The 15766-nt window shown below is 44.6% G+C and overlaps 1 protein-coding gene across 1 annotated transcript in view; it reads left to right on the plus strand.

Moving 5' to 3' along the window:
- The first annotated feature begins 1250 nt into the window (after positions 1-1250).
- arhgap23a (Rho GTPase activating protein 23a) overlaps positions 1251-15766 on the plus strand; it is a 79282-nt gene continuing 64766 nt past the window's right edge. Inside the window, exon 1 of the mRNA XM_083930982.1 lies at positions 1251-1385. Coding sequence (XP_083787108.1) covers positions 1377-1385 — 9 coding nt within the window. The 5' untranslated portion in view covers positions 1251-1376. The remainder of the gene's footprint in view (positions 1386-15766) is intronic.

The following is a 15766-nucleotide window of genomic DNA, read 5'->3' on the forward strand; positions in this document are numbered from 1 at the left end:
CTCTTGGTGCATGCTGCTAGTTTATAATAACATCTCCCCTCTGTGACACCTGTAACCTCTTGCAACCTTTTCTGGAATGCCAATGAGATGGAGTTGGAGGGGGAAAGAGCGGTGAGGAATTGAGTGTAATGATACAATAGATGGAGAGGGAGGGGAGGGGAGGGGAGGGGGAAGGAGGCAGAGCAAATAAAGAAAAAGGAGGCAATGAAAGAAAAGGGAAAAAGACTGAGAGGGAGGGGGTTATATGTGCTTAGCCATGGCCTTCAGCGTGGAGTTCCTGTTGTTGTGGGGAGGGAGTTTCCCTCCGAGTGGGCCGAGAGGAAAACGACAGAGGATGTCTTTTTCCTGGCTGACCAAGAATGCCCGGGCCTCGAGGTCTTTCCTCTACTCCTGCATGTTTTATACAAGTTTATGTCAGAGTTTGAATGCTAACGATAGGAGCTGCTGTCCTCTCTCACTCTGGAGCTCGGCCAATGTGATGCATAAACATTTCAGAGAGAGAGAGAAAGAGAGGGGAGCACAGGGGGGAAAACATTCCTCCCGGGCCGGGGGCGCAGGGATGTGTGCTCTTAAACACCCCGTCCACCCTTGCTACAGATTGGACTACACGTCCCAACATGCTCCCCCTCCCCACAATAGGAGGCGGGGGCCATAAATCCTCCCAGCCAATGGCTTTGTGTCTGGGGATCTGTGGTTGGTGTGTTGCACATAGTGTTGCACGGCAGCTGTTGTCAATGGCAACAGAGGTTTTCAGGGAAGCATGAGCTGGACAGCTGGTAGAGGATCCCTCAGTCCTCTGCCGGGAGTCACATGCTCCATCGGCAGCCAATCATAGCCCTCCGCCCTCCTCTCTTCCTCTCTCATTTGCTCGTTCTGGCTCTCTTCGGCTGCAGCAGGAGGGGGAGGGGAGATGGAAAGAGAGGAGGGAAGTGGAGGCAGAGAGGGAGGGAGGAGATGCGAGGGGCCAGCTTACACAGAGTGAAAGAGCTTGAACGAAAACGGAGAGCGGGAGTCTCTTCCCTCTGTGTGGCGATCAAGGAGAGAGGTGAGGCTCACACGCACACGCCCTGTTTACCCTCCAGCCTCCACCAGCAGAAGAAGAGAGGACAGACAAAAAGGACAAGAGGGGAGTGTTTGGTTGGATGTAGCAGACTGTCACACTCAGAGACACAAGAAGAGACAGAACCATGACTCTGTGGAGAGGCGCAGCAGCAGTCGGCTGCCAGGCTGCCTCGCCTCTGTGAGGGGAGCCGGATTGGATTGCTGTTGGGAATACTGAACAAGGAAAAGAAGAAGAAGGAGAAGGAACAAGGCAGACAGCCGGCGATCTTGTGCCATGACTGAGAACAGGAGGAGGGAGGAGGCTCGCTGAAATCATGGACCAGGTGAGGATGGAGAGGAGGAGAGGAAGGGAGGGGACTGAAGGGGAAGTGAAGGGGACCACCACATTCACACCTTGCTGACACAAAACACACACACAGAGCAGCAGCAGCAGCATTCATAACATCCATCATCACCCTTTTTCCATTCCCCTCAGGGTTGAAAACAAACAGCACAGCATGCTGCTTATCCTGCAATGTGTTTTCTCCCCCGGCGAGCTAGGTTTCACTCTGGGGGGAGGGGGGCCGGCAGAGGTGCTGCCACCAGCAAGTGCCAGGCCTCTGGAGAGATGACACAGCTGAAAACATCACCTTCTTATCCCCAACACCGGGCGTTAGATCAACACTTTGGGAGAGGAAAGAGACAGGAGCATAAAAAAGAGGGGTGTGGCTCAGTTTGGTGGGTTAACAGGCATCCTCGTCATGATCCGTCTTGACATGTCTTGCGGAAATTGGCACCCTCGCCTGGAGTCAGTTTTGAGGCGGGATGTCATGCAACAGGATTCCCATCTAAAGCTGTTTGTGTATGTGTGTGTGCCTGCGTTCATTCATTCATTCATTCACAGAGGTTCAAAGGAGCGTCTTTGTAACACACCAGCTTTCACAGAGACTGTCATCCACAGCTTGTTAACTCTGAGAGCATCTGATACCTCCTTCATTTTAACATCTTCAGAAAGTGTTTTGAATATCTGGTTCGTTTTACAGCCTGTTTGTGGAGGCTGAGTGCTGTTATGAGGTGTTGGAGGCAACCAGCTACTATAGTTGAGCATGTAATGAATCAGAGGAGGAGAGAGTGTAGACACCCTCCTCATTTCTCCTGTACGTTGCCCTCAATGCCCTACCAGTGTGTGTCCTAGTCATCGATTACCTCATCTCCCCTCCCTCCATCCTTCCTTTGCGTCCTCTCCTCCGAATGAGGTGATGTGAGCATCAGGTTTGTTATTAGTGAGGAGGAGAAGACGGTGGAGATTGGGAGGGGGGCATGGGTGAGACAACCCAGCCCATCCCTTCCTTTGGCTGAATAATGCATGTGGTCCATAAGGGGAACATCTCCTGTCTGTGTCCGCTCAGGTCAGGGTGACGTTAGCCCCCCAGTAATAGCAGAGATGATGTCATCACTGCTGCAGGTCAGACTCTGTGTGTTTGTCTGTGTGTGTGTGTGTGTGTGTGTGTGTGTGTGTGTGTGTGTGTGTGTGTGTGTGTGTGTGTGTGTGTGTGTGTGTGTGTGTGTGTGTGTGTGTGTGTGTTGTGTGTGTGTGTGTGTGTGTGTGTGTGTGTGTGTGTGTGTGTGTGTATGGGTGACTCCACTTGTAAGAGACATGCCATGTTTTCCACTTGTTTGTGTGTTTTCTTTAACCTTATTTTCCCAAATGGGAAGCCTCAGGCAGTAACACAGAGCACACAATGTGTCTGAGTACACCGGTCATGGTCTTAGTATCACACACACACACACACACACACACACACACACACACACACACACACACACACACACACACACACTTTCAGTATCAGTTCAGTACATTGTGCACCAAAATAAAAAAACAAGAATGGTGTAGCTTACAGCACAATGTACCTCACAGGAAACAAAAAAACTATTTATAAGACTTTGCAGTGGTGCGAACTGCTGACACAGCGGCCTTGGCGCAGTGCTGAGGCCGGGCCGGTGTCATTTTAATAGATGGACCATATAGTGACGTAGCAGCCAAATATGATTACAGCTCTTCCTGTTCGTCACGTGACTGCGTATCATTGTCGTTTTGTGAAGTGGCTGTGAAGCTATATCTCTACTTGCGTTTCCTGCCTGAAGCCTCTGTCGCCCTGGTGTTTCAAGATGATTCTGGACAAGCAGCATGTGTCTTGAGAGGTGTCATTTAGCGGCGTAAACACACACTCACACTGCTCTGCGGATGTAAACACAGGCTTGTGGTGTTTATCGTGGAAAGGCTGCAAAGTTTAGAGGACAAGTTTTCCCTTTGTCCTAATTTTTTCTGTTCTTCAAGGACAGACACACACATGTTGAAATGATAAGGAGGGCAGTGGCTCACTGAGGAACACAAAAACGGGGCCGGTTACATAAAGTGTCTGTGAGAGCCAATCAAGGGCAGAAGTGTGGGACATCTCTTTCTTTCATGGTCCTGTCTGCGCCGCATTCTTGTGTGCCTGAGTAATGCCACACTCCACGCTCTCCGCACATGATGTTTGTTACTCACCCTCAGTGGAGGTGTCTGGTTTTATATAAAACACACCGACTGACACTAGGAGAGTCCTCGTTGCGAGATAACACTTGCCCGAGGACGATTAAAATGTCACTGCACATCAGTTTGGCTCATTAGTGCTTTCTGATCAATAGTCATTAAGGCGGACCTGGGCAGGGCTGCGGTGGCTGCTGCCCTGTGAACTCTGGTGTTGGAGCTTCCTGACCACATCCATCAGACTCTTTTCTATAACAGCCTGCAAGCTGAGGAAGCAGAGCCAGAACTTTCAGGGATAATGTTGTCTGCAAACCTCTACTTTATTGCCCTCAATGAATTTCCCCGACTGCTTTATGTAGGGAAGAGTTTCACTACAGTGGAGGGAATCCCTGATACCGCCGAATGAGGCTCAGTGATGTGGACAGGGGTGACGCTGCTGTGTTTATGCTGCTGTCTGAACACTGCTCCCTGGAGAGTCGGTTTGGGCAGCGAGGCGACATACGTCTCACTGTACTATGCATGTGTGAGTCCCTGCCAGACTTATCTTTGCAAATTGTTTTGTCTGTTTCCCTTGCAGTCAAAATTAGCTCAGAGTGACGCGGCCGTGCAGGGAGGTATTTTATGAGAGTGAAAGTGTGTGTGAGAGGGGAAGAAAGGGGTCTTACTAAGTTACAAATGAGATAGTTAGAGGGAATGTGAAAGACAACAAGTGTGAGAGAGGGGAGGATAAAGGAAAAGCCTCATGGTGGAACAGGTGGTCTAATCTGACGCCCCACCCACGGCACCCGAAGCCCCCCTGCCTACGCCCCTCCAATCTTAGGACTCTTAGGAATTTCTTGTTCTATTGTCCTGAGCTGTAGGGACCGAGAGACTCTAAAAGAACTAACTTTGCATGCGTATTTGCATCTAAATTAAAATGAAACACATATATAAAAGGATATGTATCATTCTTCTCACCCATGCAGAGAGCGGCTACAGATTCTCTGACCTTTTTCTTAGTTTTGCATTTCAGGAAAGAGGGGGGAATACAATGAAAATGAGCCACGCTATAGGAGGAAAGTCAAGTCTTTAAAGATGGTTTTGCATGTTCTGAGTGAAACATGCAGAGGACATTTGTGTGGCGGCCATAACAACATTTGGGTGGGGTTTGTTTGCATTTTTGGAACATATATAAAACATATTTGGAAATTGATTTTTTCCCCCAACGTACATGTATATCATATCAAGTGAAGGATGAAGTTGTTTTTCATCACTCAGGGTTCACGTTCCTAATTCAGGCTCTATTGGATTGTCAGGCGGCTGATAACTAAATGGTAGATGCCTGCAGGCAGAAATTGGGGCAAACTGTCATGTGAAAGAAAACTAGGACACCACATCTCCAGGACGAAAACAAGCTCCGGCTCAACTCCGGACGACTACTTTAGGACCTCAACCTCAATGCACTTGAGTGGCGAGCAATGAATGAATGCAGATGGCGGTGGGGCGGTGGGGGTTCTCCCGCAGGGGTCAAAGGTTAGCCCGTGTGGTTAAAGCCCTTCCTGTCAGCAGCACTTTGCATCAGTCCAGCCAATGTCAGGGGTCTGCGGGCTGATGACACAGGATGAGCCGGGGTAAATGGAACAAAAACGGAGGGATGGGATTTATCTGTTGCATCCAATTAGGAGGCTACTGAGTCCGTCCAATTTACGCTAATGGACTTGTTTGGCATGCGCAGCACTCGGTTTGATATATTTTTGATTCCAACTCATGACCCCGGCAGTCTGTCTCTATCTCTTGGTATCAGTTTACCGACGTCCTTCTTTCACGTCCTTGAGTCTCGACTTCAGTGTTCAGGTTCAGTGTGAGGATGTCAGTCTGGAATGAACAGCTGTGCGGCTGATGCCTGCTGCTTCATGACTTGATAATTAAACAGGCCACAGAGATGCCCTACTGTTTGTTGGCACCACAGCTGCATACCAATAATGAACTGCACGCTTAACGGGCCAATGACCTCTTGGCCTATTTTCAATATACTGTAGATAAAACAATTAAAGGTCCCTCATTATAATAACGTCTTTTTTCATTACAAAGCACATCGAGGTGCTGTATAAATGCTGTAAAAGTATCAAAACGCTCAATCCACAGAGGAATACACATAGTCCGTATTCAGAATCTGTCTTTAAACGAGCATCCAGGACTTCTTGTACCATTGTGATGTCACAAATATACTATATAAAGGCTTTCTCCGGCTGCAATGATGGTGCAAAGATGCCAAGAGTGCTGATAAGAAAGACCCGGGAAAGCCGACCAATCAGAGCAGGCTGGGCTTTTTCATGGGGGGCTTCTTAAAGAGACAGGCGCTAAAAGGGAACGTTTCAAACAAAGGGTGAATACAGGTATATTCAGACAGACAGTATGAGAAAAATAATGTGTTTTTTGAACATTAAAGTATGTAAACATGTTCTAGTAGAATCCCAAAATACAAGTATGAAATTGAAAATAAGCAGAACACAGGACAAACTATAACTATATCACCATCATTGCTCCTGTGTGTACCATCATTCAATCACCCTGTGGACCCTGCGTATGCTTAACACTGCATGTTGAGGCACTCTTGTTGTATTTAGTTGCTCACACATCCAGAACAGAGCAGATTGTTCCTTTAAATGTTGCTCAGTCTGCCACATTTTTAAAAATATCTCAGGTTACATCAGTATCATCGCCATAAATCCTGCTAAATCCCACTGATGGGGATAAAATGAAAAACTCACCACGGAGCTGCATCTGAGGACAGCTCCACCCTTAACCCCGCCTTGTCCTGCCAGTAATGTACCGAGCCACCTTGTGGCCTCAACATGCAACTGTGGCTCAGTTTCTCTTATCTTTTCAGGAGATTGAGGATTATCTCTTTAGGGAAATCTCTGCAAATGAACAGATGGTGGTATTATTTTTTTAAACAGAATTCAACCTATAACAAGAAGTTTGTTGTGCTGTTGATGACAGTGCACATTTATGTTAAATCTACATGGGAGATAATTCTCCCCTCTTGGTGACCTCTGACTCGCATTAATCACAGCAGGTTGTTATTAATACTCATTAAAATCAGTCTCCTCTCTCCGAATATACTTTTATATGAATCTACACTGACAAAATATAAGGTAATTTTCATCTTTATTAGCATTTTGCTTGCTAAATACTGATATTCCTTTTAAATTCAGCGTATGTATGTGTATGTGTGTGTGTGTGCGTGCGTGTGTGTACCCTGTGTGTATTTCAAGGCTTTAGACGTGAGCAATGCCAGTCTTTTGTCCACTCTGTTCTTTTCTCTGTCTATGATTTAGACTCTTGCATGAAGTGTAACACTAGAATTACAATTCTGTGCGACTGACAGCGGCATTTAAGAATGAATGTTTCTGCATTGATGATTGGTTGGTGGAAAACAGTGACTTTTCTGAAGGTTAAAAATCTGTCAAAGCGTTCTGTCCTTCCAAAAGGAGAACACCCTCCTTTTAAGGCCAAGTCTAGACAAACTTATCTCTGAGTTTAAAGGTCTGGGAAACAGCTCGGATTAGGATATGATCCCCCCCTCGAACACACAGGATTATTCGGTTTACTGTATACGCTGTTAGAGTCGTGGCTTAAAGCGCCTGTCGTACCACAAGACCTCAAGAGATCTGCCGTTGGCCATCAGGTCTTTTATGTAAATCAGCAATCTTTTTACCAGAAGGTTCATGAATATTCAAATAATAGAAATTTGTGCTCCATTAAGAAAATGAATGAATGTGTTTTGTGCTTTTCTTTGATGTAATTTGTTTTAGACTGCAGTTTAGTTTCTTATTCAAACAGGTGAAGGTGTTATTAAGAGTAAAACAATACAAATCAGACTGATAAATACTTTATACACATTCTATCAATGCTGACTTTTAGGGCAGGAGATTAATTTTGTGCTCTCAAAGTGGGGTCCGTAGCACATAGATTCATTCATTTAATTAGCATAATATATTTAGAAAAACTTCATAGTTTAAAAAAACAAACATCTAACAAATCTATTACACTAAGAATCTGCAAATATGCAAAGTTTAATACACATCTAATATCTATTTGATTTCTTGTGTAATTCTTTCACTAGTTCTTTCACAACTATAAAGGTGTAAAAACTTGTTTGTGTCAAATTACTGAGGGGAAAACACGAGCATGGATGGATTGCTGAACAAGCCTCCCGGGCACAGGCCCAGGGGCCCATAAGGTCAGGGGCCCTGACTCAAAATGTTACTGAAAAAACTCACAAAATGATCACAAAGAAATGCTAAATGACCACGAGTATACACGAAATGACCAAAAGTGACCACAAAGAGAAAAAAAATGATCACAGGGATGCAAAATGACCACGAAGAGATGCTAAAGGACTGAAATAGACACAAAACGACCACATAGAGACATGAGAAAAAACATGAGAAAGACATAAAAATGACCAGAGAGAGAAACATAACAACGACACAGACATGTAAAATGACTAAAAATAGATGCGATTAACACTAATAAGATGCAAGAATTTAAAAATTGATGCAAAACAACCACAAAAAAAGATGCAAAATGATTAAAAATAGATGCAAAATCAGTTGCGGGGTTTTTCCAATTCCTAAATCTTTCCATTGTCTGTTGTATATTCGGGGAACATGCCACCTATAACTTATATGTCATTCTGATCTTACCGTGAGTTATATTAGGCTCTTGACTCATCAGTGACTGGCAGAAAAATCGGATGTCAACAGTTTTGCCGTCATCAGATGAACAGGTTCCCGAATATGACTTGAAGACATATTTCATCCTCAAATCTCATTTCCATTGTGTCCCCTGCTGCTCCACAGGAAGTGATGCTAGAGGCAGGAAGTGGAGCTGTGAAAAAGGGTAAAGAGGCTGCAAACACTTGAAGTGACGGAGCATCAGGAAGGAAGCTGGCAGCGCTGCTACTGGAACCGCTGTTTATTTTCCCCCTCTGTCTCTCAGAAGAGGTTCAGGGACGTCCTTTGATGAGTGCGTGCCGAGCATTTATAGTAATGGCCTATATTTATAGAAACAGTGGAATACCCTGGAAGTGATTCACCTGTCTTTGTTGTTGTCTGGAGCTTTGAGGAACATATTGATCAAGACGGACTGGAGACTTTTTAGGCGTTGAATCAGTAGTCATTTGTGCAAACGGTGACACCTCAACGTCCAATAGGCTACTCCCCCTTCTTAGACACGGGTATTTCCTTCTCTTTGTTCTTTTTTTTTATCTCAAACACTCCCACATGGCTGTTCTAATCAGCCCTCGCCATGTTAAGGAAAACTGCATGAAGTGGAGGTTCATGTTTGGGGGGATGAGATAGTGTATCAGCTCGTGCAGGAAGACTTAAGTTAAACTGCCTTGGAACATTTCGACAAAAGGCTGACATACATAAAGCACAGTAAAATGTTAACAATGAGTAGATGTTGATGCAAAAGTCCGTATCAGTGGTGAAAACATGGCTTAAATGAGGAGAGCAAAGGCTGGTTGATGGCGGTCCTTTCTTACACGTGTGTGTCCATGGCCTGAATGAGTCATTCTCTCCAGCCGAGTGTCCTCTCCAGCAGCCAGAGCTCTTAACTTAAACCCGTCTCTGTAGCCACACGGCAGCCAGTCGTGTCCACAGGCTCACAGTTGTTTTCTGTCCGAGTTGCCGCGGCCTGCAGGAGAATGAGCGAGGCAGCTGCAAGAGAGAGTAGGGGGATTGTGATGAAATGTAGTGTGGGACGAGGCGTGGAGAGAAGAGCAGTCTGCAGGTCAGCAGAGGAACAGAGATCACACACAAAGTGAAAAGTGTTGCAAAATTTAGCCTTTAAGTGAATATCAAAACCTATATGTCACCTTCTGATTGAGGCTCTTCTTGACCATAGCTTAAAATCTGTTGCACGTTTTTAATGCCTTTATTCTTGTACAGGTCAGAAGCCAGTGGCTTTGCCTGTTTTAACTAATTTAATTCAAATCATATGTGTGTTTTCATCCCCTCAGCCAAGGCGGTTCTGTTTTCAGCTGGGTTTTTGTTGGTTTGTTTGTCTGGTTGTCAGCAGGATTACCAAAAAAACTCCCAGCCTGATTTTCATTAAACTTGGCGGTAATGGTGTAGCATGGGCCAAGGCAGAACCCATTGAATTTTGGAATACTTATAATTATTTTTCACTTTCGTTAACATGGCTCAATTTGGCTCATTGTGCTAATTTCAGGTGATGTCGTGAATAATCGTAAAATTGAGTTCCCGGTGTTGGAAACAGCTTTCAATGTGTTGCTTTCAACCCTTTGAGGAATGAAAATACGACACATCTTCTTTGTAGCGTCCATGTTGTTTCCACATTCCGATGAATACAGACGTTTTTATTGGACTTTAGTATTTCAAACCCACAGAAGACAATCCACAAAGGAAAGTGTACATCCAACCTATAACTGGAGACAATATGCTCAAACTTGGGAAATGGGGCCATCTGAGGAACATGTGAATGCATCCACCCAAGTGCCGTTCTAGTCTCAACTGCACTTCCATCTTTATTTTCTAGTGTTCCAGAGGTTTGTTGGTTTCTGCTTGAACCTTTAAACCTGCTTAAGTTACGTAATTGCCATGCAATGCAGATTTTTTAAACTAAGCTGCACTCAAACTGCATTAGCACTCAATGATAATGAATGTAGACTGGGATGGATTACACAACTTGTTCATCTGTGATAGACTAGCGTCCTGTCCAGGGTGTACCCCGCCTCACGCCCAATGTCAGCTGGGATCGGCTCCAGCACCCCCAGCGACCCCGACCCCGGGATAAGTGGTTGAAGATGAATGAATGAATGAATATCACATGAACGGAAACCGAAAAAAATACATACAAAACTTGACAGAAATGGTGTTTCCACCTCGCCAGAAACAATATTTTGGTGTAAAAACACGGAATCATTGCAGTTGTATGGTCTTCGGTTGCTTTGAAATGAACTCCTTAAAAATAAATCTTATCGGTTGAAACAGGACAAGGGATCGCAAAGGCCGCAGTTCAATTCTTCACTATTTTACGGGAAAATCTAAACAGTTCCATCAAGTTTCAACAGAGTTCAGTGACAAAGCCGGCCTGTGCTGCCTGGTCAGCTGTTTCCTCTCCTCGTGCCAGTTGTCCGGCCAGACAAAGAGGACTACTCCTGTCGTGGGGAGAGGGGGGAATTTACGGCTCTAACCCTAAACCCCCCCACCTCTCAACCTTCCCACAACCCCCCTTCAAAGAAGTGCCACAGGAGCCTCTGTGTCAACAGGCAGCAAGAGAGTGTGAGGCGTACAGCAGGATCCCTCACATCTCATTCACAAGTACACAAATATATCTCTTCATCCTCGTCGTCCATGGCTTAATCACACACACAGTCATGTATGTGTCAATAAGCAGCTGAGCGTTACTTGTTAAGCTTGAGCATATGTGAACATGCATTCCTCTGGCTCCTGACTCAGACACATTTCACAGCTATCAGGCCCAGACAGCAATAATCTCCTTATTACATTTGAGACGTGAAACAAAAAGGTTACTCTTTATAATTGAATCCGCTGAGAGAGAGAGAGACTTTTTTGGCTCTCGGCAGTATTGGAAAACCATCCAAGCACCTTCATTAAATGCAACTGTATCAAGTAGAAGGGATAGTGTACGCTCTCTCCTGAGAGGCTTAAAGTAAATGATGTTGAAAAGATCTGGCGACTGCACTCCCCTCAGACTGAAAGTATGTGTGTGCAGAGCGGGGTGACGGACATTTACTGAAAGGACAGACTCAATAACTTGAGGGAAGCGGAGTGAGACAGAGGAGATGTGAAAGAATGAGAAGAAGGTTAGAGTTGGAATAAATGGAGTGACCACAATTCATTGTAGCACACCAGCGCACACGCTCTGCGAAGTGGCCTGGACTGGTATGGAGGGTGGCAGGGGGATGCCCGCCCACCACTCCCTCCATCCCTCCCTTTTCTGCCTCCACAGCTTCAGTAGTAGAGTGGTAAAGCAGGACCACTTGCCAGCGGATGGGGAGTTGGGAGTCAAGAGGCGCGGTCAAGCGAGTAAATAGGATGATGGTTGTTTATAGGTTTGTCCTACAAGGCGCCAGGCTGCGTGTGTGATTATGTAATGACTGAGGGGAGTCTCCCCGGGATGCTCCCTGCTCATCTCCAGCCGGCCCTCGGAGGGGAAAGAGATCGGAGCGCGTCGCCCCACATCACGTCACATAGGGGGGCTTATTCAGTCAATCACGCAGGGATGTACTCTACGCCCGAGGCTGTGTGTCAGTGACTAAGGCTGACCCACAGATATAGAGACATCAAGTGCAGTGTGTCAAGATAAAAGCCACTTCTTTTGGATAGATGTGGATAGAATAACAGCTCTTTTCCTGCATTTCATAATGTTAAAATACACTCACCCACCTGCTCAGATGTGACGCACTAAAAACGCACACTCTCAGTCTACGCCGACCAGCAGAGCATCAATAATAAAAGAAGCCCAATTTTGCTCGCCTGACAGGCAAATTGATGCGTAGCGTGAGCGTGTATGTGCATGCAATGTGGGACAAGATGTGGACAAACCTCAACACAGGAGGGGTTCAATAACATGGGATCATTCTTCCTGCAGGAAAGTGTCGAGGCACAGACTGATTTATGATATAATAGAGAACACATGGGCTGCAGAAAAGAGGCTGCAGAGATGGATCCAGATTCGGAGAAGATATAGAAAAAGTCCAGCTGTGACAGCCCTCACGCTCCTTGACCCCCCCTAAAAAAGCTCCACGACCCCCTCTGTCTGCCTCATCACCCTCCCTTTTCTTCTTCACCATCTGCTCCTGCTCTCTTACCTTAAGACCAGGATACGGCCACTAAGCCTCTCCGGGCTCTGCCATGCTGGATTTCCAACTACTTTCTCCACACTTTCTATATGAGTCACTTGAGGGAGGGGGGATTTGGGTCACAAATGGTAATTATCCGTCTCAAATGGGAGATGAGTGAAGGTCGTGACTTTCGGAGAGTGTCCTCTTTAAGCTTTTCGGCTGGAGTATTGTGTGTCTCAGACCAGAGGTTGGAGAGAGAGTGAGCAGACAGAGGAGACATGTTGAGATGGAGGCTGAGTTGGCAGCTGCAGCTCTTGGCGTGGGAAGCCTCCTGTAAGACTCCAGACTGTTTCCCCCATAGGCAGGCAGGCTTTTTGAAGTGGCTCTCTGATACTTGCACCCCTCAGAGTAATAGTAGCCACATGGGCCTCCAGCTTTGAGCCATCACAGCGGCTGAAACCATGCAGCACATTTTTATCTTCTTTCACCGTTTTTTTCCCTCCATCTGAAAGCTAATATTTACGCCCCCTGACACATAATGAACGCCGCAGCTAGTGTGACTTCTTGGCAGCCGTCTGAAGTTCCTGTTTTATTGATGAGTAAGCTTCCCCTGACTTTACTGCCCGTCTATTGATTCACACGGGGCAGGACTCATCTGCAGCCAAAGGGGGCTAAAAATACAAGTTTTCCGGGAATGTATGTATGAATTATGGTCTTTATTTGTCTGGATGTGGAAAGAATCTCTCAATGAGTTACACTTTCTTTCTTTAGGCTTTGTTTAGCCGGTCCCTGTTGTGTCTGTGTCACACTCTCAGTTGGACTCGTGTTTCTTTTGTTACTAACTCTGATTTATGTTCAGACAATGAGATCGTTACCGCACGTGTGAAATTAAGTGCATAAGCCTGGTGGTTTACTACTTTTAGGATTATGAGGTGGCTTTTTAACGCCGCTATAATGTGAGTAGAGCTGTCACTTAATCATTTAGTCGAACCATTGATCTTTTTTAAATAAAAATAGATTTTCAAGAACTGGTTGTGCCTTAGGGGAATATTTTTGGCTTTACATACAAAAAACCCACATCCGTTAATTGGGGAAATAATCTGCAAATGAGTCGGTAATGAAAAAATAAAGCTGCTCCTTTACTTCTTTTTTAAAACATACACTTTGTTCATTTGACACCACATTGTATCACATATTTTATATATTTGCTGTTCCTTTGATGTAATACTCTACTTCTGAGGGACTTTTTAACAGTATTCCTATGCCATTCTACTCTCATTCACTACATTTACAGCATAGACACTTTTTACTTCACTGCATCTATTTGTCACCTGTATTAAAATCTCAAAAACCTAAAATAAACCCATAAATATTGCATAGATAGATAGTAAATATAATTACCCAAAACAATTATTTAAACATTAAGAGCCTGCTTATAAGTGAATACTTCTTCAGATATATAATAACATAACACTCAAATGGACCATTGTGCCTGCATGAGATTTTTTTATTAGTTTTGAAAATTTAAATAAACTGTTTATTAAAGCAAGTCCTGTTAATACTTATGAATGTAGACTTTATTACACACTGCAGTAATTGTAGTTTTACAGCTTGTTAACTTAACTAGGTCAATTTGATGTATACTTTGATATATTGCTAGGAGCCTTTTTATTTCCAGAATGTGCCTAAATACTTTTGTACTTTGATATTTACCCTATACATTATGTTTCATTTCCCTCCAAGTCTCTTTTGGGTTATACATGTCAGTGGTAGAAGCTGCTGTAAAATCCTTGTATGCACGTAAGCACACTCGGCTCATTTTATAGCGTGATCACACTATCCTTTTGGCCGCGGCCAAAACCGGTTTTTCAGCCAAAGTCTAGTACCTTTAAGTAGTGTGAGCGCACCCGCTCCGCGCTCAACTGGGGCCAGCTGGGCCGCCACGGCCCGCTTGAAATAGGTGGGCTTTAGCGGAGCCGTTTGCACATGTACGAGCACGAGCGTGCGCACGTGTACGCGCACGAGCACGAGCCCTACGGCAGTAGCGTTATGTCCGCCTGTTCTGACATGTAAATAGAAGGACGGACCATGCGCGGATATTTAACAACAACAACAATGGTGGTGAAAGGTTCACGTTGGTGTGGTGCGGAGGTGGAGTGTTTACTGCAGATTTGGTCGGATGAAAATATTCAAAAACAGTCGACAAGACGCACAAAAACTCCGAGGTCTATGGAAAGATTTGTAAACAAAGCCACACACACGCGATCAATGCGTGTGATGTGTTACGGCTTGAAGGCGTATGGACAGCAAGAAGCATTGGCCGAGGCCCTGGTAGTGTGAGTACAAACGGGGCTGGGGCGCGGGGGGGAGAGGGAGGGGGGACAAGTACCCTAAAGTCCGGGTCTCGGCCCGGGAGGATAGTGTGAGTCCGCCCTTAGAAAAGAAACACACACTTTTACTTCACTTCAGTGCCTTGGTGGCGTCTGTGACCCGTCCCCGCCCTGCACACGCATGTGTTGGCACAGCCAGAGGGAGCCCGCACGCTGCGGGTTTGCAGGGCGGAGCGCACAGATTTACCCAACGCACCCTCCTCTTATTTGACTCCCTTCAACTCCCAGAGAGTCAAGTTGAACACAAATGGAGTACTTCCGGTTAAGATATCCACCATAAAAGTGTAGATAACTTCTATTTTAGTGAATTAAAACTAATAATATGTATCCAATGTGCGCTGAGGTATTTTTTTTAATGATTTTGTGTAAACAATGAATGTTTACACAAACTCATTAAAAACCTATAAGAAATAAATTAATATTTGTTAAAATAGTTTATAGAAATAAGAGAAAATAAAAGCATACATAATGTCTAGTTTACTATAGAGCTGGATAGCAGCCAAATATTATCTTTATGCATAATAATGCATCATAATATCAATATATTTTCTATTAATAATATGAATATGTATCAAATAATGCACTGAAGTATAAGTAGCCGACAATATTTGCCTCTGTGGAGTAGAAGTACAGTAGCAGAAATTGGAAATAGATAGACAGATAGATAGATAGATAGATGGATAGATAGATGATATATGATATATAGATAGATAGGTAGATAGATAGATAGATGATAGATAGATAGATAGATAGATAGATAGATAGATGATGGATAGATAGATAGATAGATAGATGATAGATAGATAGATAGATAGATAGATAGATAGATAGATAGATAGATAGATAGATGATAGATAGATAGATAGATAGATAGATAGATAGATGATAGATTGATAGGTAGATAGATAGATACAAAGATGTACAGTACAGAAGCAAGATATCGAAGTATTGCATACAGTATATATTCATAGAAAATAAAAA

This window comes from Echiichthys vipera (assembly GCF_963691815.1).
Source record: "Echiichthys vipera genome assembly, chromosome: 17".
NCBI lineage: Eukaryota > Metazoa > Chordata > Actinopteri > Perciformes > Trachinidae > Echiichthys > Echiichthys vipera.